Source organism: Trachurus japonicus, chromosome 16, assembly GCF_045865225.1.
Source record: "Trachurus japonicus isolate A0001 chromosome 16, Traja_1.0".
In the NCBI taxonomy this organism is placed as follows: Eukaryota; Metazoa; Chordata; class Actinopteri; order Carangiformes; family Carangidae; genus Trachurus; species Trachurus japonicus.
Genome location: NC_140922.1, coordinates 31,948,110 through 31,971,751, shown reverse-complemented (window position 1 = coordinate 31,971,751; position 23,642 = coordinate 31,948,110). Strand labels below are relative to the sequence as shown.

The 23,642-nt window shown below is 43.0% G+C and overlaps 1 protein-coding gene across 10 annotated transcripts in view; it reads left to right on the top strand.

Annotated features, from left to right (window-relative positions):
- The window catches only part of mef2d (myocyte enhancer factor 2d), an 81,615-nt gene extending 59,656 nt beyond the window's left edge, over nucleotides 1–21,959 (top strand). For 3 of the 10 annotated variants that reach the window (XM_085803065.1, XM_085803074.1, XM_085803066.1), the window contains 7 exons: nucleotides 2,067–2,248; nucleotides 3,681–3,710; nucleotides 6,557–6,674; nucleotides 7,652–7,823; nucleotides 9,332–9,400; nucleotides 13,596–13,646; nucleotides 18,399–21,959. In XM_085803065.1, the coding sequence (XP_085659191.1) occupies nucleotides 2,067–2,248; nucleotides 3,681–3,710; nucleotides 6,557–6,674; nucleotides 7,652–7,823; nucleotides 9,332–9,400; nucleotides 13,596–13,646; nucleotides 18,399–18,909 (1,133 nt within the window). In that variant the 3' untranslated portion in view covers nucleotides 18,910–21,959. The remainder of the gene's footprint in view (nucleotides 1–2,066; nucleotides 2,249–3,680; nucleotides 3,711–6,556; nucleotides 6,675–7,651; nucleotides 7,824–9,331; nucleotides 9,401–13,595; nucleotides 13,647–18,398) is intronic. The other 7 variants (XM_085803068.1, XM_085803069.1, XM_085803071.1 and 4 more) reach the window with 5 other exon arrangements.
- Nucleotides 21,960–23,642: the final 1,683 nt, after the last annotated feature.

The window sequence follows — 23,642 nt, the reverse complement described above, 5'->3', positions numbered from 1 at the left end:
TAGGTGGGGGGCCACATGATCAGAAAGGTACCGGGGTTCATCAAGTCATTTAAACATCCTGAGGTCTGCACGTGCACGCTATGAGCTTTATATGTAATGTGAAGTCAATATTCACAGGGTTCCTACGCAAGTATGGAAAGTATGGAATAATATGGAATTTGATTTTATTCATTTCCAGGTCTTGAAAAGTATGGAAAATGGAAACTATTGTATGGAAATATATTTATCTTAATACTTATTCAGTCTTATTCACATTTTGTATGCGCTATTGTAGGCTACCTAGCTACAATCTCCTGGAAATTATTTGGTTACATAATGGCATACAAATTCAGAATAATGAAAACAAATTAATTGCATAATTTATTAGCATGAAACACATCTATTGGCTCAAATGTCACAAATTATTTGAATTTTTTTACTGAGACACTGCAAAAACTCAAAATCTTTCCAAGAATAGTTGTCTTATTTCTTGTCAAAATGTCTAATTTCTAGTCAAAACTAATCTCTTTCCACTTAAAATAAGACTCATCACCTAAAAATTATCTTGTTTTTAGATCATTTGCACTTGTTTCAAACAAATTTTCACTTGAAATAAGTAGAAAAATCTGCCAGTGAAAGCAAGATTTTTGTGCTTGTAATAAGAAAGAAAAAACTTGCTCCACTATCAGATTTTTCTACTTATTTCAAGTGAAAATCTGCTTGAAAGAAGTAAAACAAGCTACTTTTTATTTTAAGTATAATGAGATTTGTTTTGACTAGAAATGACATTTTGACTAGAAATAAGACTCTTGGTAAGATTTTTAGTTTTTTGCAGTGGATGTCCGGAAATTAGGGTCTGGAAAAAGTATGGAATTTGGAAATTTAAAATGTGTAGGAACCCTGTATTCAGCTTCTTTTATCTCACATTTGAGACATTTGGTGAAAATAGAACGGCAGAATGACAACATTTGTGCTCAAAAAGCAATCTTACAAAATTTCATTTTAGATTTGTTTTCTACACTTATCTATTACTGTATTCATATCCTATTTCAAGCACCAAAACAGTTCATTCTCATGACTGAAGGTGTGTTTTCACAAGGGATTTGAATTTTTTTCAAAAAGCAGACCTCAAATTTCCAGCATTTGGCCTAAATTATTTCTTTCTACAGTGTTCTAGGACAAACTGGCCTCAGTGTGCTTACAGCGGAGGTTCTAATATTTAGACATAAAACACTTGAGTATTGTTACATCTGCAAGTATCTTAAAAAGATAAATTTAAGAAAATATGTAAAAGTTGAGAAAATGGCCTCAAACCTCAGAGGGCATAAACACGTCCATCTTTATTTACAGTTGACGAGACGAACAGGAGAGATGTTTTCTGACGCTTTGAGCTGATAAAGAGCGAGTAAATCACGCAAGTGCTCATGGGAAATGAAGTTCACAAGGTGCAGAAACACAAGAGGAAGCTGAAGTCGCTGTGATGTTGGTGAAACAAAGACTCGTTGTGTGTGAGAGAGAGGGAGAGAGGAGGAGGAGGAGGAGGAGGAGGAGTGAAGGATGGAGAGAGTCCAGGGACGAGTGTTTGTCTGTGTGTTTGTTTTACATCAAGTGCCGACGAGACGAATGAAACAAAAAGAGGGAAGAGTGAGAGAGAGAGGGGAGTGAGAAGAAGAAGGGAGGAAAGGAAGGTAGGAAAAGAGGAGAAGAAAAAGAAATGAAAGAGGAGGGTAAAAAAGAGAGAGAGAGCGAGCATGACTCGGTGATGTTTGATGTTTTTGGAGGAGCTGCAGCAGAAATCAGAGCGTCGCCAACAAACGCAGCGCGAGCGGCAGAGATGATGAGGAGCATGTGGTGCCACGGAGCCATCCAAGTCGCTAATGAGACGACACACACACACACACACACACACACACACACGATACACACACACACACACACACACACACACACACACACACACACAATACAAAACACACAGTTCACACTAAACACAAACACTGAAAACACAGAAACAGACAAGATCCTCCCTCCTTTCTTTCTCTTTCTCACTCTCTCTTTTTGTTTTTTTCTCTCTCTCCCTCCTCCAGCTAACGGCTACATCAGCGCCAGGGCCTCCCCGGGCCTCCTCTCCGTATCCAACGGCAACAACAGCCTGGGGAAAGTAGTCCCGGCTAAGTCTCCGCCTCCGCCCAGTCCTCAGATGGTCAACAGCCGCAAGCCGGACCTCAGGGTCATCACCTCGCAGGGCGGCAAGAGCCTCATGCAGCTGGTGAGGAGGGGGAGGGGGGAGGGGGAGGGGCTACGGCAGCCACACTGGGACAAACTAAAGACGGAGAAACGGTTAACACTTTAGATTATTAGGGAACACATATTCACCATTAACTAGGTGCTTATTAATATGCATATAAGTAGCTTACTAGCTCCTTATTAGTCATTATTAAGCACGTATTAACACCTTATTCTACCTCTATTACACCATGAATTAAGATTTTCCCTCATATTAAAGGGATAGTATCATTTTTTTAAAGTGGGGTTGTATGATCTACAAATAGCCCCTAAGTTTTTAATTGCAGTAGTAGACTCTCTGCACTCCTCCCGTTAGCAACGCCAGCCCATAATAGCCCTGCCCAGAGATTTACAACATACAGTGTTGTGAACAGACCCAAAGAAACGGCCTATTTTCACGGCCTAAAAGAGGTTTTACCTGCAATTAAAGTACTTAGGGACTATTTGTAGATCATACAAGCCCACTTTTTAAAAAAATGCTACTATCCCTTTAACAATAATAATACACATATAAAAGAGACATATCAGACTGAGACACAGAAAAATACATTTTATATACGAGAGTGAATCAAAACTTTGTTTATTGACAGATCCACAGTACAGAAATTCTGAGAGTGAAGTTCGCCGAATATTTTAGAAGCAAAATATTGTTGTAAAACATTTTAGAAGTGATTTTAGTTTGAAAACGAATCAGAAAACCTTTATTGTCTCCTGCAAAAAGTGCATAAAAGAAACACAAGTTAAGAAAAACACAAAACATAAAACAAACAGCAGATAGATACAGAATGAGTAGAGACACCTGTAGTATCAGTATGTGTAGTATAAGTATGTACAGTATACATACTTTTTCCTTTTTTAAGATTTTTCCTGATATTAACTCTAACTAATTATGGCTTATTCATTGTAAATTAATGCATTAATGCTACAGTATACTAATTCAGAGTGATAAAGGAGGAATTACTGTTCTTGTACAAGGCCCCAATAAACCACTGGTTATTCACATCATTATTCAGAAACAACAATGCATTCATTTACAATGAATAAGCCATAATTAAGAGTTAATATCAGGAAAAATCTTAATTCATGGTGTAATAGAGGTAGAATAAGGTGTTAATACGTTCTTAATAATGACTAATAAGGAGCTAGTAAGCTACTTATATGCATATTAATAAGCAGCTAGTTAATGGTGAATATGTGTTCCCTAATAATCTAAAGTGTTACTGGAGAAGAAACTTGTCTGTGCAACAACAACAACGTCTCAACATCTGGATCCAGTCGTTCTCCTCTTGCTGCTGTTGTTTCTATTTCTCTTCCGTCTACTTGTTGTAGAGACGTGTAACCGTCCTCTTGTTTTTCACCTCCTTCCCCCCTCCCCTCCTTCCTCCTTCCTCCTCCCCCCTCGGCCGGCCGTGCAGACAGAGGAGGAGCTGGAGTTGGTGAGTGAGGTGAATAGACTTTAGACTTCTTTAGCCTGAAGCCTGATGTGGTGTCGACTCTCTGTGTGATCTCACCCAGCAGCATGAGTGTGACACCGTCAGTCAGTCAGTCAATGCATCCCATTTATCATCAGAGAGAGGAGACGTTGGGCTTTTATTCTGAAGGGCAGATTTCACTTCCTGGATCAGGTTCAGGTTTTTCTGGTTCCTCGACAACATCAACGACAAAATCAGACAACAACAATACAGAAGAGAATAAAACAGAAAGGCGGCGGCTCGCTGCTGCTGTGTGATTACCAGGCGTGTGCCGAGTGAGTCATGACAGGTCCATTCAACAACAAGAGAAAGTTAGAAACACGTTGAAACTATGTCGCACTGCATCATCAATATCAATATTAATATTATATTAATGAATAACTTAATTAGTGAAATAAAGAGAGTCTTTTATTTAATTTTTTATCTAGTTTTATTGAACTACAGAGTGAATTTAAAGAGACATGTGAGTGTCTCATGGAGGTAAATGTGAAGCTGCTGGAAACAGGACGGAGCGGTTAACTGTCAGTCGTCACAAGGTTCACGAAGAAGGTGAGAAAGTTAATCTGTGAGTTTCCCACAAGGTCAAGTCAGTTTTTATTTCTATAGAAACAGTTCACATCAGAAAGTCTCTCAACTTTACAAATGTATAGAAACAACTTTTCAAAATAAGAGAGAGAGAACAACTTTCTCCAAGACTTGATTTGGACTTTCTGAAATAACTGCTCTGGGTATGATCATATCAATAATAATAATAATAATGATGTATATTATTTAATTACCTTTATTTAACCAATAAGTCCCATTGAGATCATAAAATAAAGAGACCTGGTCGAGTTATACATATAAGATCCACAATAAACAATAAAAGAAAGTGTCAGCTACTCCGACACAGTGACTGAATATTCTGTATGATTCTCGTAAAATCATTAATGGATAGAAATGTTTTTAGTTTAAGAACTTGCACAAGTAGATCCAGATGAAAATAACCCTACGTGAGCATCATAAGAAGTGTGGATCAGCAGAATAATTCTAAAAATACATACAACAATATATAAACGACACATATCAGACTGAGACACCGAGAAATACATTTTATATACGAGAGTGAATCAAAATTTTGTTTAGTGACAGATTCACAGTTCAGAAAGTCTGAAAGTGAAGTTGACTGAATATTTTAGAAGCAAAATATTGTTGTAAAACATTTTAGAAGTGATTTTATTTTGAAAATGAATCAGAAAACCTGTATTGTCCCTGCAAAAAGCAGTGGAAATTCTTCTTTGCCGTGTGCATAAAAGAAACATAAGTTAAGAAAAACACAGTTTAACAAAACAGCAGATAGATACAGAAAGAGTAGAAACACCTGTAGTATCAGTATGTATTGTATTATCACTGTGTGTTGCGGTGGAGTCCAGATGAAACCGTAGAAACGGAGCGCGACCAGCTGATGGTCTGGTGCATGTGCATGTGTCATCTGAGGATGTGAAGACGGACACACACACACACACACACACACACACACACACACACACACACACACACGTGCATGCTAACATTGTGTTCATGCATATTTCACTCCCTTAAACACACACACACACACCTCAGAACAAACACACACACCTCACATTGTGAATTCATTCCTCGCATACCTCTACACACACACACGCACACACACACACACACACACACTCACTCGGTGGTGCATGTGTTCCTGTCAGCATGATCCTGCAGCACGGCGTCGCCTCTCATCATCACACCTCTTCCACCGTCACGCCGTATGTATGACACCAGCACCCCGGGCGCCCCCGGCAACGGCAGCGGCAGTAGCAGCAGCAGCGTTGCCGTGCCAACGCCACGTTAAGATGCGAGACACTTTCTCATCCTGCACGGCCCCGATGTTAAAGTGTCACAGAGATGAAGTTGAAACGACCTCATCCTCTTCCTCGCCGTCGTCTCAAACTTCCAAGTCCAAGTTGTTTTTATTTCTGCCTCAATCAGAAGCAGCTTCTGTGTTTAACCCCCCCCCCTCCCTCCTCCTCTTCCTCATCCTCCTCCTCTTCCTCCTTCATCCATGTGCTGCACAGTGAGAGCACATGTTAACTATTATCATCATTATTATTGATGTTGAAAATGGATGAAGTCACGATCGGCCCTGAACGCCTCACGCTCAGACCTTATAAGGAGAGAAAAAAAATACCCACGACCAGGAGCGAGGCCTCAGCTTCATTATTAGATTTAGTTTGACTAAACCCCCCCTCCTCCCCACACACACACACACACATATCACCTCCTCCTCCTTTAAAGGAGACATATTCTGCCCCCTTTTCTACAAATTAAAATAGTTCCCAGGTGTCTTAAAGACCAAATCCCCAAGGATCAAACATCACAGCTCTCTTCATCCTCTCTAAACAGCTCTGTTCAGAACGGCTGGTTTCAGTGTCTGTCCCTTTAAATGCAAATGAGCCACTGCTTGCCCCGCCCCCTTCTACCGGTACCAGGTAGGGGCGGGGTTATGCAAATTCGAAAACGAATAACATCATTGTCAGACAACTGAAGGATGGATTTCAACCTCGGGAGGCTGAAAATTACTGATTTATTTGTCAATTCTCACATTTTAGGGGCTCGAAAAGGCAAAACAAACACCTAAATATATGTTAAAGAGCCTTCAAAAAGTGGCATTTCTATAATATGTCCCCTTTAAAATCCCTTCTATCTAAGTCCTTTTTTTTTTTTTTAAGATCCACTGCAGCAGCGTCCTTCACTTCCTGTTTCCTGTTAACACTCAACTTCCTGTCTCTGTTTCTCTCTCTGTGTTTTCCCAGAATGCTCAGCGGCTAGGAGGCTCCCAGGTGGCACAGTCGCTCACCACCCCGGTGGTCTCCGTGGCAACACCCAGTCTCCTAGCGCCCTTCTCCGGGATGCAGACGGCCTACAACACCGGTAGGAAGTAGAAAATGATTTCTTTCTTTCTTTCTTTCTTTCTTTCTTTCTTTCTTTCTTTCTTTCTTTCTGTATTTCTTTCTTTCTTTCTCTTTTTCTCTATTTCTTTCTTTCTTTCTTTCATTCTTTCTGTCTTTCGTTCTTTCTTTCTGTATTTCTTTCTTTCTCTTTTTCTCTGTTTCTTTCTTTCTGTATTTTTTTTTTCTTTCTATATTTCTTTCTTTCTTTCTATATTTCTCTATTTCTTTCTTTCTTTCTCTATTTCTTTCTTTCTGTCTTTCTTTCTCTTTTTCTGTATTTCTTTCTTTCTCTATTTCTGTATTTCTTTCTTTCTTTCTCTATTTCTGTATTTCTTTCTTTCTCTATTTCGTTCTTTCTGTCTTTCTTTCTTTCTCTATTTCTTTCTTTCTCTTTTTCTTTCTTTCTTTCTGTATTTCTTTCTTTCTGTATTTCTTTTTTCTTTCTATATTTCTCAATTTCTTTCTTTCTTTCTTTCTTTCTTTCTTTCTTTCTTTCTTTCTTTCTTTCTTCATTTCTTTCTTTCTTTATTATTATCACTATTACGACCTTATATTATACCTGAAATATACATTGATGTGTGTTCACTGTGTTGTTTGTCTGGTATTTCACAAGAAGAGGGTTAGTTAGAGTTGGATTTAATTCTATTAAAAATGAGTCAACGATTTTAAAAAAAAAACATGAAGTCGAGTGGAGTTGAGAGAAAATCTTGTGTCATGTTAAAGAAAAGAAAAGGGAGAAAGTAGGAAACGTGTGGATGTGATGAATATTCACTTTGTTCATTGTGTGCGAGCTTCTGGAGCGATTCCACTTCAAAGGTTTCACATTAATATGGATCAGAGCTGATTAATATTGATGCAGCAGAAAGTTGTATGATGTAAAACAATCCTCCTCTCCTCCTTTCTCTCTCCCTCCCTCCCTCCATCCCTCCATCCATCCTTCCTTTCCCTCGCTCTCAGAGTACCAGCTGACGAGTGCAGATCTCACGGCGCTCCAGACGTTCACACCATCCGGGCTGGTGCCTGGCAACATGGCTACCTGGCAACAGCAACAGCAGCCGGCCGTCTCCCAGCAACAGCAGCAGCAGCAGCAGCAGCAGCCACAGCTCCTGGCGTCGCTCAGCAACTTGGTGTAAGCTCCCGTTACATTTCTGATTTTGTACCCAGAACAAACTCACTTGATTAGAGTGATCTGCTCCTGACCTTTGACCTTTGACCCGTGACCTTTGACCCGTAACGCACGGCGCCTGTCAGCTGATTGAGAAACAGCAGCTACTTAATGAAACACTGGGAGCTGTAGCAGCATCACTCCAGCTGTGGTCGATTCATCTTCATGGTGACCTAGATACTCCCCCTCCCCCTCCCCCTCCTCCCCCCCTCAGCTCTGCCTCCCACTGGAGCCTCTCATTTAGCTCAGAGAGAGAAAAACAGGAGCAACGTTGTCACTACAGGAAGTCACTGGTCAGTCAGCTGATCGCCGTAGCTCCGCCCACTCAGGTGTTTTCAGTCTCTGGTCCTCAGGACTCACAGCTTGTAAAACTTTAACAGGTCATCTGTAAGTTTAAAACTTTAATTTCACCTTTAAAAATGAATTATTATTATATTATATTACATTTTAGCAGATTATATTATATCATATCATATCATATCATATCATATCATATCATATCATATATCATCATATTACATTATATTATATTATGACTTTATTAATATTATTTGGTAATATTTTGAATCAAAGAATGAAACATGAAGGATTAAATAACAACTTTTAGGTCATTCAGGGCCATCTATTACATTTCACTTCAGCAGATTATATTATATTATATAATATCATATATCATCATATTATACTATATCATTTTATATTATATTATATTATATTATATTATGACTTTCTCAATGATATTTGGTAATATTTTGAATCAAAGAAGGAAAGATGTAGGATTAAATAACAGCTTTTAGGTCATTCAGGGTCATCTAGTTTCAACAATTTTTATTGATTTTTAGCAGTGAATTAACAAACAGACACACAAACAACAACAAAAAAATCTTACATTTTCTTGGTCGTTCAGGGTCATTTGAGGTCAGAGGTCACACAACAGACACACGCGTTCTGTTTGAGTAAATGAAAAGTTTAAAGTATACAGTATTGATCAGGAGGAAGGTTTCTATAAAAAAAATATTATTTTCTATTTAAATGTTTCTTTTTGTGTTTCAATATAAATAGAAGTGATGATGTTGTGTCATATTGATCATTGATCCCCTGATTCAAAACCAATCAACTTCCTGTTGTGGTGCCTTTAGGTCATCGGCAAAGACCGTATCAATGTCTTGTTGAATCTGTTTTATATTATTACTGTATAGGATGTGATGAAATGTTTGATTAGACAGTGATTATTGGTAATCAATCACACATTTACCAGAGTTTGAGTTGAGTCTTTGTCACTGAGGTGTTTGTGTTGTTGGAGCTCCTACTCTCCCATCAGCCCCCTCTCTCTCTCTCTCTCTCTCTGTGTGTGTGAGTGTGTGTTAGCATTTAGCCGTTAGCGCTGAGCCTCAGAGCTCCAGACTGGGGAGCAGCTTTGTAACGGCCTCTTTGTTTTGTCCCTCCCCCCCTCCCTTCCTTTTTCTCCACAGCATGTGGGGTGCAGAGAAACAGAGTGCGGAGATGGTTAACTGCATCTCCAATTTTGCTGCTAACCTGAGGTGAATGACACGATATGGCACCTAAACGCCTCACGGCTTCGCCTTGTCTCTACTTTTTATCTGTCAAGTTGCTCAAAACAACCCCAGAAAAAAAAAAAAACTAAACACAAACACACACAAGAGGTGCAATTACACGACAAACATGAAATCAAACTGTCGTGTCTTTGTGTTTGTGTGTCGGCTGTGATGCCAGTTGTTGCTTCGCTGTGTGTGTGTGTGTGTGTGTGTGTGTGAGACTCCAGTTCAGTCCTGAGTTAGTTGTGCTGAGATCTGAGACTCGTTGGAAGTGTCGTCGCCGCCGTCACAGAGGAAGACGTCTCGTCGTCTCGTTAGGGTTTCGGCTGTGAAAGTCGCTCTCAGTCGCACGCAGACGCTGAACCAGTTGAACCAACATCTGTGCACAGCTGTCACTCTCAGGTGACACACACACACACACACACACACACACCATGCAGCGCCCGAGCCTCAGATGCACGACGGCCCTTAAACGCATCGCTACTACAGAGAATAATCCAGACGTCGCGGCGCCGAGCTGTCGAAGCTTCTGATAAAACAGAAAACAGTCTCACGTCTGATCTCACTGTGATTTTTACATTATACGAGGAATATATATTATATTACATTGTAGCAGATTATATTATATCATATCATATCATATATCATCATATTATATTATATAATGACTTTCTTAATAATATTTGGTAATATTTTGAATCAAAGAAGGAAACATGAAGGATTAAATAACAACTTTAAGGTCATTCAGGGTCATCTATTACATTTCAGCAGATTATATTATATCATATCATATATCATCATATCCTATTATATTATACTATATCATTTTATATTATATTATATTATATTGTGACTTTCTCAATGATATCTGGTAATATTTTGAATCAAAGAAGGAAACACGTAGGATTAAATAACAGCTTTTAGGTCATTCAGGTCATCTAGTTTCAACAATTATTATTGATTTTTAGCAGTGAATTAACAAACAACAATCTTACATTTCTTGGTCGCAGACACTGAACCAGTTGAACCAACATCTGTGCACAGCTGTCACTCTCAGGTGACACACACACACACACACACACACACACACACACACCATGCAGCGCCCGAGCCTCAGATGCACGACGGCCCTTAAACGCATCACTACTACAGAGAATAATCCAGATGTCGCGGTGCCGAGCTGTCGAAGCTTCTGATAAAACAGAAAACAGTCTCACGTCTGATCTCACTGTGATTTTTTTTTTAAGGCCGACGCCGTTTGTTCCCAACAATCACAGCTGGTCTTTGAACGCATCGTCCAGCTGCTCGGAGGGGGAAAAAAAAGATAAAGAATAAGAGAAATGTGTTAAAAAGGAGAGTGAGAGTAACGACAGCTGTCTGTGTCGGTGTGTGACGGGCTGAAGGTTGTTGTTGTACATAAATATATCTGTGTGTGACTGTCGCTTCCTGCAGCGGTCGACCAAAACAAAACATGTGGGAGAAAAGAAACTGAAGCAGACGACAGATCAGAGATGAAATCAGAGGAAAATGAATCAGAAACAGTTTATTTAGTTCAATAAAAGCATCAGAATCAGGATCAGATACTTTAATATGTTCAGTTTCAGCTGCTTCGTTAAATATGAAGTTAGTTAAAAAGATAAAAATACAACAAATATGACCTTATATTATGAGATCTATGAGGAAACGTAGAACATGTAAAGATACGGGGATGTTGGTAACAAAATGTTTAATTCTCCTGTTTGTCCTTCTGGGTCAAATTGACCCAATCTGTTCCCTTCCTCCATCCTTCCCTCTTTCCTTCCTTTCTCCCTTCCTTCTTTCCACAATCCTTTTTCTCTTCCCTTTTCCTTCCTTCCTTCCTTCCTTTTTGACCCAATTGACCCAATCTGTTCCCTCCCTCCATCTATCTTTTCCTTCATTTTCCCCTTCCTTCTTCCCTCAATTTGTTTCCTTCCGTCCTTCCTTCCTTCCTTCCCTTCGCCCTTCCTGCCTTCCTTCCTTCCTCCTTTCCCTTCGTCCAAAAAAAACAGCAATTACTAAAGAAAACAGTTTGTAAATTCACTGGAAATGGCAAAAAATAACAACAACTAATCATTATTTCCATCTGTAGTTGTATTAAATTATAGATTTTAATCACTAACTAATAATAATCAGGATTTTTATTGATAAGCAGACTTTTAAAACGAGCAGCACAGAATCATGGGAACTCTTCTCTAGGCTCAGACTCTCCGGTTTGTTTTTGATTTCATCCATCCTCCTCTCCCCCTCCCTCCCTCCCTCCATCACACCCTGACTGACACTCTGTCGGAGAGCGTTGCCTTCACTGTCGCCCTCGCTCCTGTCATCTCTCTCCTCTCTGCTTATTTCCTGCCTCTTTTTTCTGTGCGTCGGCCTTTAATTCTCCAAACACCTGTTGACTCTCATCTTCAATCTAAATGTTAATGTCGCGGCCGCCGCCCTGCAGAGCCGCAGAGCCGCAGCTCGCTGTCTGTTTGTGTGTCTGTGTGTGTGTGTGTGTGTGTGTGTGTGTGTGTGGATGTGTTATCGCTCCGACAGGAAATGAACAGGGGGCAACTTTTAGAGACGTTGTCGCCGTCGTCGTCTGCTGCATCAACTGTTGTTCAGTCTGTTTGTTTATGAAACTACGAAAGGATCAAATGTTTCTCTCCTCCGTTCCGTTCCGTTCTGTTCTGTCTGTCCGCGGTGGTTTAAGAGGAAAAATAGAAGAAGTCGAAGAAGAAAAAGAAGAGAAACCACTCGCAGACACTTCCACACGTCGCTAAATTGCTTCCAGGACGCAGTGTTTGTCAGCAGGGCACAGAGCAGCTCAGTAAAACCTCCCCAGACGAATCAGTGTTTTCCCAGACGACAGATTAGAAGCAGAGAGGAGGAGGAGGAGGAGGAGGAGGAGGAGGAGGAGGAGGAGGAGGAGGAGGAGGAGGAAGAGGAGGAGGAGGAGGAGGAGGAGGAGGAGGAGGGGAGGAGGAGGAGGAGGAGGAGGAGGAGGAGGAGGAGGAGGAGGAGGAAGCAGCTCCATTAAACCTCCTGCTGCTGCTGCTGCACAGGAGATAAAAACTGACTCTGAAGCTGCGACATGTTCAGAACCGTCATCAACATCATCTTCATCATGTTGGTCTGCAGGATGCAGCAGGAGATTTTAAAGGGATAGTTCAACATTTTGGCAGATTGGCCCATTGCCATAATCCCTATAGTCACAGCAGTAGGTTCGTTACCTTTAATTGTCGGTGCAAGCTGTTTTTAGAACGGCGGAGCAGAGCCGTGAGCTGCTCAGAGCTACGCTACGGAGGCTAATGGGATTTCTTGGTTTCCTTCATCATCAAACTCATCAAATACACAATCCAACAACTCCACAACGCTCTGGTGGACAAGTTGTGACCTGCACATTCACCACGCTATGAGATAATAACACAACGTTACCAGACAGAGTTGTTTTAGAGGGAAATTCATGCAAAACCGCTAATGCACGCAGTTTTTCGGCAAGCAGTCTCTGCAATTCCCTCTAAAACAACTCTGTCTGGTAACGTTGTGTTATTATCTCATAGCGTGGTGAATGTGCAGGTCACAACTTGTCCACCAGAGCGTTGTGGAGTTGTTGGATTGTGTATTTGATGAGTTTGAGGAGGGGAAACGAAGAAGAAATCCCATGAGCCTCCGTAGCGTAGCTGTGAGCAGCTCACGGCTCTGCTCCGCCGTTCTAAAAATAGCTTGCACCCACAATTAAAGGTAACGAACCTACTGCTGTGACTATAGCGATTATGTCAATGGGCCAATTTGCCAAAAATGTTGAACTTTCCCTTTAACATCTGCAGCTCCTGACATGTCAGCTCTAGATAAAACCACGAAGAGGCAAAGCCGATGATTTCATGGAGTGTAAGACAGTGTTGTGTGTTGTGTTGTGTTGTGTTGTGTTGTGTTGTGTTGTGTGTTGTGTTGTGATCCGAGGCTCTAACTCTTCCTGCAGCTCTAACATCGACACCGTGCGACTGAAGCAGCTGTCGGGACCTTTTGTAGTTTTCTCTCCCAGTGACCGTGAGCGTCCTCCGTCCTTCTGTTTCCCCGCTGTTTCTTCTTCCTTCCTTCTTCTGCTTTTATTTTGTAAAACTTGCTTGTCTCCCCCCCTCCTCTCTTCTCTCCCTTCTCCCTCTCCCTCCCTCCACAGCTTGGCCTCTCAGTCCAACTTGCTCTTTGGCAGGGAGGAGGCTCTCTGCTGGTACTGTACCTTCTACACTTCAGTCACACGGCTGCAGCTCCACGCTTCCCAAAATACCAGCTGCACCGAGGAGCAGAGTGACAGTGACCTGGTGGTGACACAAGCACAAGAACATGATATGAACTAGAAGAAACAGGGAAGTAGAGCTAAAATAAACTGATTCTTAGTATTTAAACAATTGGACAACAGGTAATAATCTATAGTCACAAATCTAATCTACCTCTTATATAACATAATCACCCTATATCTGTATATCGATATAGGAAGATATAGTAACATTTGTTCATGTGCATATACTGAAAATAATATCTATATGAAGATGTTGCAACCATGCATATACAGTATTAGCAATATATTAAATTAAATACATATTTAGTTTATGTTTGCAAGTTTATTTAAACAGCAAACATAACAACTCTATATATTGTATGTTTTGCTTTTCAATGTTGAGATACATTTACATTCTGTTTATAATATCAACATATACTGACAGGTTAGACCTTCATACACTTTGACATACATGTATGTGTGGACTCGACATGTACATAATACAATCCACATAATATGTCATTAATAGAAATGTAATATATGCACATATATTTGATAACATTTTCTAACGGTGACACCCACACAATATTAAAACAAGATATAGCAACACATGAAAGGACTTGGTTATTTATAGAACGATACTGGGATGGTTTTAATATCTTATTATGGATCAGACTTTCAAACTAAAACACAGGCTGAAGCTTTCAAAATAAAAGCAGAGACATGAACATGCTCATCACTTCAGTTTCGACTCGTTCTCATGAGGGAAACATTCACAGAATCAAAGTCAAACACCACAGGTTTCTAAGTGTTTCTGTAAGTGAACTGAACTCACCCCAGTTTCCTCGGAGCAGCAAAGCATTTTGGGAAACGTGGCTGTAAACAAAGCGTCTGCTGTTCTTTCTTTCTTCCCTTCTCTCTGTGCTGTTTGCTGCTGGATGTCTTGTTAGCGCTCTGAGTGTGTGTGTGTGTGTGTGTGTGTGTGTGTGTTGGGGCTACAGCAGCTCTGCTCGCCGCTGCTCGCCTTCATCACTGTCACCACCCGCGCTGACTCGGCCCTTTTTACACTCGCCATAACAACGGCACCGCGCGGCGCCCCCCCTCCCGTGGCACCGCCATCCATCTACCTGAGCCGAGCCGAGCCGGGACAGAGCCGAGCTGCAGGCTGATGAAGAGGCTTAGTGCTGCCTAGGGACTCGTTTATATGTGTGTGTGTGTGTGTGTGTGTGTAGGAGGAGGGAAGGAGTGTTGTGTTTGCACAGAGCTGCAGACCTACATCACCTGAAGGAGACCGACCGTCTGTCTGTCTGTCTGTCTGTCTGTCTGTCTGTCTGTCTGTCTGTCTGTCTGTCTGTCTGTAGCCGTGTCTCAGTTCAAGAGACTTCAGAGAACGCATCTGAAGTCAGATTACGTCGTAGCTCCATGACAAACCCTGTCCCGATTCAAGGTTCCTCCAAATCCGTCCTTCTCTCACGTGTTCTAGGACGACACATCACACCTGCCTCTTTCCACTACACAGTTCCAGCTCTATTTATGGGATAGTTCAACATTTTGTCAAATTGGCCCATTGCCATAATCCCTATAGTCATAGCAGTAGGTTCGTTACCTTTAATTGTCGGTGCAAGCTATTTTTTAGAACGGCGGAGCAGAGCCGTGAGCAGCTCAGAGCTACGCTACGGAGGCTCATGGGATTTCTTGGTTTCCTTCATCAAACTGAGCAGCTCATGGCTCTGCTCCACCGTTCTAAAAACAGCTTGCACCGACAATTAAAGGTAACAAACCTACTGCTATGACTATAGGGATTATGGCAATGGGCCAATTTGCCAAAATGTATATCACTTTCAACTCACCGCTCCATGGATTGATTTCTCACCGGCTTCGTTGTTGAAAACAAAAAATGCACATGTAGGAGAGGAGGGTTAGAGACACAGAGGAGGAGACACCAGACCTGGAGAGTTCAGATTTAAACCTCCAACTCGGCCTTCATATGCATCCTCCGAAGGACGAAGCCACTGAACTGAGACACAACTTGTTGACTGTGTTTGGACGCAGTCAGGAAACGCTCCGAAGGATAGACTGTCCCATTTACCAACGGTTTCCGAAGCCGTCGCCTCCATAGACTGCGTAGGCCGCGTCCTCCGAAGGATCCAGACCCTGAATCAGGACACAGCTCCTTGTCTGTCTTCACCCCCCAACACACACACACACACGTCTCACTCTGCCTCAGTAATTGAGGGAGCATTAGAGACACAGCGCTGCAGATGGCTCATGATATGACATATTAGAACAGACCCGGGGGGCGAGACGCTGTAATTGGGGGCTTCAAATTCACATCGACCGAGTCAAACTGAGAGAGAGGGAGAGAGAGAAAGACAGAGAAAGCACAGTCTGAAAAAAATGCTGTGGAGACGCTCACAGTGCAGCGTCAACAGCCGACGTCTGGATCGGTGACAGGTTCGACACAGCCTCCAGCCAGAGGAGGAGGAGGAGGAGGAGGAGGAGGATGAAGAGTGTGAGGAGGAGGAGGAGGAAGAGGCTGATCAAAGGCTGGTGGCAGGTCGATGCTCAGACGCCGACACAGACGGAAAAAGATGTGAATTTTGTCCCGAGTGTCTCACAGCTCGTTATTTTGTTATGACGACTGAAGAGAGATAAACGTCTGTGCAGAGTTGTTGCATCACTCTCCACATATATATATATATATATTTATATATTTATATGTTTATATACACACTCAACACACACTTTGCCGTTCTGGCCCTCTGAGGTTTTTGGTTCTTATTAACATGAGAGCATCAAACAGCTGCTGCAGATTCAACATCATCTTGAATCAACCGGTGAACTCATCGTCATGTTTAAGGAACTAGTTAGAGATGATCTGAGCTCTGGAGCAGGAAGCAGCTTTAGAAGATCCAGATCCGGTCAGTGACGACACTCAGGTCAAGTGAGATGTTCAAAGATCGGACTTTTCCGTCGGCACCTGAACGTCTCATCAGACCAGACGACGTTTTTTCCTCCTTCTGTCGTCCGAAGCTTCAGTTTCCTGTCGTTTCGCCGACAGGAAGTGAGACCTGCTGTGGTTCGAAGGTCTCTGGATCTTCTCCGAAACACTGCGACCAGAACAACCGTGCTGCGTTCAAGGTCTCTTAAAGGTCCAGTGTGTAAAATGGGAGGTAATCAGATTCTAGTTTGCAGCTCGCTCACACTCCTCCGTCCTGTCTGCAAAGTGACGGTGGCCTCTGAGGACAAAAAAGTTTGTTTACCACGACTGGCACGACTTGGAGTATTTCAGGAGCGATGAGGTGAAGTTTCCTCCTCCTCCTTCTTCTTTCCATCCTCCTTCCTCTTCGTTGGTTTATTTATGAACGTGAAACTCTTGAAACGTGCTCTCTGGTTGGCTGGATTTTCTGTTCAGGCTGCCGTACAAAAATGGCGGCGCAAGATGGCGACACCCTTGCTATATGTTTATACTGTATAAAAGAATAATTATAAGGCTACGAAACCGAACACATTTTATTTTATAGCGATTATACACTTATACTAATATATTCATGGGTTGTAGATTCAGATTTTAACAATAAACCATGTTAATTATTACACACTGGACCTTTAAATCACAGTTCTTCTTCATTCTGATGCAAACACAAGGTGCCTTCAGGTGCAAGGGGGGGAAACGTGCATCTTACCCTGGATCAGGTGCATTATGGGATGTTTAATAACCTCTTTGAAACTCGGCAGCAGCAACAAATCCACAGAGTGTGAAGGAGCAGACGAGTCTCAGTGTTACATGTTGTAATTAGGTTAGCAGCTCGCTAACGCTAATTAGACAGCTCCAACTTTCTTCTTTTTCTTCGTCTTCCTCTTCTTTCTGTCGGTGACATCGTCTCATGTTTTCTCCTAATCGTCGTGTTCGGAGCTGCAGACCCGGGGGCGTCTGGGTTTAAGCGTCAGGAGAAAAAAAAAAGGTGTTCTGGGTAATCACCGCCTCGGGTGCTGTGTGTGTGTGTCTGTGTGTGTGTGTGTGTGTGTGTGTGTGTGTGAGGAAAGCAGCGTTGAACCAAATATTTCAGCAACAGTCGTGTAAAAAAGACAAAAACTAAAAAAATATCTGAGTTGTGATGCAGTTTTTTAAATTTTTTTTATCTAATCCAGATTTTTATTAAACAGATGTTGAGATGCGTTCGCCAGCAGCTGGTCGACTTGAACGCAACACAAACACACAACACACACACACAAACTGAGACTGATGATGACTCTGCTTCTACATCTGCTGTGAAGCCGGTGACCTGTCAGCAGCTTGGACGTTTCCATAGCAACAGACTCCTTTTTTCCAACCGACATGGCGGCGGCTGCATGGCTTCACTGTGCTCTGCTGTGCTGCTTTAACGTGACCTCAAACGTCGTCGTCGTCGTCTCTGTTGTTTCGTTTTTGTGTGGTTTTTTTTGCCTTGTTCACAGCTTCCTGGTGTCGTCAGCTTTTCAAAATAAAAGCCCAGTTTATCTGTTTGATGCATTGTTTTCATCCCTGCAAACTTTTCAAAATAAAAGTCCAGTTTATCTGTTTGATGCATTGTTGTTTTCATCCCTGCAAACTGCTGTCTTATGATGATGATGATGATGATGATGATGATGTGGCGTTCAAGGACACGGCCAGTTGATTCTGACGTGTCGATGCTAACGGCGGCCGTGTCTCTGTCTCCTCAGGCCGGTGGGTCACATCCCTCAGGGCGCCGCGCTGACCGTCAACACCAACCCCAACATCAACATCAAGTCTGAGCCCGTCTCGCCCAACCGCGACCGCAGCACCCCCAGCTCCACCTGCGGCGGAGGCGGCGGCGGCGGCATCATTGGCGGCGGCGTTCAGGGCCAAGGTCTGGTGACGGTGGCGTATCCCGGCAACCTGCGCTTGGAGGCGGCGGCGGCGGCGTTGGCGGGTCAGGGCCGCTCGCCGGTGGACAGCCTCAGTAGCAACGGCAGCTCGTACGACGGCAGCGACCGGGACGACGGCGCCGGGGGTCGAGGTGACTTCCACCACCAGGGCGGCGGCGGCGGGGGCGTTGGCGGCGGCGCCCAGCAGCAGCAGCAGCAGCAGCAGCAGCAGCAGCAGCAGCAGCAGCAGCAGTCCACCATGGTCCTGATGAGACCCCCGTCGGCCGAGCCGCAGGAGGACGGGACCAACGTGAAGAGGATGAGACTGGACGCCTGGGTCACATAGAGGGACGGACCGACGGATGGACAGACGGAGGACGGAGACGTGAACTCTGGCCTGTGTACATGCCCCCACCAGCCCCGACGCCCCCTCCACCCCGCCCCCCCCCCCGCCTGCACACACACACACACATATACAGACACACACATTAAAGGGATACGCAACTTTTTTTTTTCCGTGTCTTGCCTCACTCCCGAGTCCATGACCAGCAGATAGACACCATCCTTTCGACTGTGCGTGCAGTAACAAGGGAGATACGGGCAGAGCTAGCACACTGCTAATTAACTTAGCTCAAACGCTGGAAGTGTATGGGTAATGTTAGCCTGCCTCCACCTAAAGTCATCAGAGAAACTCTTCAGCAACTCTAAACGGAAACCGGCGGGCCGATCTTCGTCTCAGAGCTGACAAAACTCTCCGGTAAGGCATCTTGAGCGGTCAAATGCCGCTAACGGGACGAGATTGGTCAAAACGGAGGGTTCAAGCAAAGACGCTTTATTTTGGTTCAAGCTAGCTACATCGAGGGTAGGTTAGCTTCCTATTTCAAAGTAAAAGCACAAATTCTATCGTCATGGTTTCCTGTATGTAAAGGGCAAAGGGTGTTTTTATTTTGTGAAAGAAACCGGAAGTGCGTTGGTCACAACTGCTAGCTTGAGTAGCGCCAAATTTGTCCGAACAAAATTGTAAACAGCTGGTATTTAGACAAATTAACGACACACTGCTGATCTGAACGGCTACTTTCTCGCCTAAAAATGTTTGAAATGTTGATAAAGTAATATATTTACAGAGTTTAGAGCTAAAATGAAATCAGCTTCTGATTTCGGCTCGGGTAGGAGGCAGGCTAACACTACCCATACACTTCCAGTGTTTGAGCTAAGCTAATTAGCGGTGTGCTAGCTCTGCCCGTATCTCCCTTGTTACTGCACGCACAGTCGAAAGGATGGTGTCTATCTGCTGGTCATGGACTCGGGAGTGAGACAAGACACGAAAAAAAAAAGTTTGTGTATCCCTTTAAACCTGCCATCAATCCACACAGGAGACGCTGACCTCTCACACACACAGACACACACACATCCAGCATGCTAACACACTCATGTTGCACGTGTGGACACTTGATGCACTTGTATGACAACGTGCACACGTATTTGAACTCTAATGAACTTTCACACACAAACACACACAAACACACACACACACACACACACATGAATCCACCAAACCAGGGACTGTTTGTCTAAATAATCACGACGATGGATTTTTAATCAGCTGTAAACCAGAGAGGAGTTAGTGAATGAGTTTTTTTTTTCAATCAGGACACACTCAGAACAAAAACACGCCGCCGGCCTCAGTTTCCCAGCAGCCCCCTCTCCTCTGCTCCTCCTCTTCCTCCTCCTCCTCCTCCTCCTCAGCGCTGTATCAAAGAGTCCAGGTCTTAGTGTTGGAGCTTCGTCCTTTTGTCTCGACTGTTCCAAGTTCTTTTCGTTTTGTTTTGAGTTTTTTTTTCCCCCAAAATGAAGACACTAAAGAGAAAAGAGATGACGTCACCGGGGTTGGCGCCTTCTTCTGGCCCCGCCCCCTTCCCCCTGCTCCTCCTGACTCCTCCCCCCTCGCCCCTCCCTCCAAGTTTCTGCTGAAGCTGTCAGACGGACGAGGAACACGGCGGCGGCGACAGACTTTTCTTTGAATCAGGGACTCAACCAGTCTCGCCCACATGGTGTCAACCACAGATGCTGAGAACGACGACGTGTGTGTGTGTGTGTTTGTGTGTATGGGTTTGTTACCTCAACTGGTTGTGTGTGTGTGTGTGTGTTTTTGTTGTTGTTTCTTTGTTTGTTTTTGTAACAAAGTGATCTGGGCAGAACTCCTCACTGATCCCTGAACACACACACCTGCGATGCAGCAGAAATTATTTTTGTGAAGCGACTCGTGTTTTGAATCGACGGCCGAGGCGGCGGCGAGGTGGCGGCGAGGTGGCGAAGTGGTGAGGCGAGGTACCGTGTACATAAGCAATCTGTAACCTTTGTGGCTTTTTGTGTGTGACAGGGATTTAATAATAATAATAAGGTGTTTGGACGGTTTTAAAAACAGCTGTTAGAGGTCGTACAGTAGAGATCGTATTCAAGTCTATATTTAAAGAGCCAGAGCAGCAGACCACAGGGATTGTACATATATATAAACTATATATATATATATATATATATTCGGCAGGATTATCCCTCAGCGACAACGACGACAAACGAGTAAAACAAAGCAAACAGGTTGATTCTCAGTGGATCGGTCTCTTTTTTAGATTCTTATTTAAGTGTGTATATAAAGTGTAACGTGTCCAGCAGCCAGCAGAGGGCGACGCTGCTGCTGCTGCTGCTGCTGCTGCTGCTGCTGCTGCTGCTGCTGCTGCTGCTGCTGCTGCTGGACGCAGAAAGGGACGACGATCGTAGCCGTGGCGACGTGGACTGTTCACAGTGAGCAATGGGTTGGACTCTGTCACTGATGGAGCACTTTACCTGAACCCCCCCAACCCCAAACCCCCTCCTCCCAATCCCAACCCCCACCCTGACACCTGAACACACTCACACATACATACACCAGGGTTGGACTGATACAACAGCAGGTTTTTACTGTTATTTAATCCTCCAAATTGTTATTTTCAGTCATTTATTACCATCAGAAACTCATTTATTTAGTTTAATTACAACATTTCTGAGAGAAAATGTGAGAAAAGACAAATAAAATAGTAAGTATTACTATTTGATGGAAGGTCAAGGTCAACTTCTCTGTGAAGAGATGAGACTGATAACGTTACTGAACCAGTCAGTTAATGAACATTTGTTGTGCTTTTTTAAACAAATCAAATCACAAAAGGACCAATTCATTCTTAAAATGAATCAGTTGAGGAACATGAATGTTTCTTTTTCTGTACATTTAGTTGTTGATGTGTTTATTTGGATTCGCAGAGTGAAATCTTCTCTGTCACAGTTCAATATTTTATCAACAATAAAAATAACAGACAGTCAGAATACTGTCAATAATAACAACAGTAACAAAAACCCCACTCACTAATAGAATAAATAGGTCGATGTCTCTGTGACCTCACAAACCAGATAACAAGTGAAAAGTCGACATTTACTGCATCATTTTTACATGAAACCACAGTTTCTAGTTCACCTGCAGAGTTTAAAGACACAAAAAATCAGTTCTGAGATGATCACATGGTTCCTACACAAGTATGGAAAAGAATGGAATTTGATTTTATACATTTCCAGGTCTGGAAAAGTCTGGAAAATGGAAACTATTGCAAGGAAATATATTTATCTTTAATACTTATGTGAAGGTATTTCGTATGCACTACAGATGAAATTTAGCTGGTAGCTAATTCTGGTATGGCTGAGAGCCGTGCACTGTCCCTGTTAAATAAACGATTAAATGCACTATTAGCTACAATCTCCTGCAAATTATTTGGTAACATAATAGCATACAAATTTGGAATAATAAAAACAAACGATTAATTGCATAATTTATTTACATGATACACATCTAATTACTCAAATGTCACAAAATATTTGAACTTTTTTTACCAAGAAGTCTGGAAAAAGTCTGGGATTTTAAAATTTCCAATGTGTAGGAACCCTGTGATGAAATCAGTGAGGTCACCGTCAATATTTATTGTGAGGTCATTTTTTGTGGGTTGAATTATTGAGTTATGCCAGCGAACGTATCAGTCGGACTCTAAACACACACACACACACACTGATTTGCAGACACAAGCCAAGGAAGTTCCTCTCTGAGTAAAAGCCATGAAGAGTCTGGATGAAGCAGCTTCTCCTGCTCCCACCTGTGTGAAGGAGTGTGTCTTGTTTCTCTTTTTCTTTTCTTTTTTTTTCCTTTTCTTTTCCTACGCTGTGAAAGTGGCTCTGGGTGGAGGGCGAGGGGGGGTGAGGTGAGGTGAGGTGATGTGGGGTTTAGTGGGTAGATCTCTATAAAACCCCACAGTGGTCAAGAGTGCAGATTCATGTATTTATTTTCCTAAAAGCTCTGTGAGCCGCGGCCGCCGCCTCGTTAAAAGCTTTCACAGCCGCCGCTCATCCTTTAATGACCGGCTCCCAAATCCACACACTCCTCCACTCTGGGGTTTTTATACCTCATCCTCCTCTTCCTCCTCCTCTTCCTCCTCTTCCTCCTCCCTCTCACCCCTGTCATTCACTCACCCACCCCTCTCTCTCTGGAAACTTCATCACACACACACTCCTCTTTCTGTTTACTCCGTCCAGACGGCCAAATGACAACTAGTCAAATTATTTTCGGGTCATTTCCACACACACACACACACACACACACACACACACACACACCCCCTCCCCTCTTCCTCGCCCCTCCTCCTCATCATCATCACACACTAATACTCACTCCATCTCTGGTTTCTCATTTTCCCCCTTCCCTCCGTCTGTCGCTCATCATCCGACGAGTCTGAGCGTCAATTTTACTTCTTTTTTTTTTCATTATTTTTTAATTCTGAGCGAGTGGCAGTGAGTGAACGTTACCCCCCCTCCTCCTCCTCCTCCTCCTCCTCCCTCCCACCCACGCTGAGTGTAAACACTTTGACTGTTATAAGACTGTTTGTGCCCTGAGCTTCGAACAAACAAAAAACAAAAAGAAAAACTCAACAAAAAAAAAAAAGAAACAAGAAGAAGTCGACCGCGCACGCAGGTTTCAGGTGGAAGCACTGACTCGTTCCTCAGAGCAAC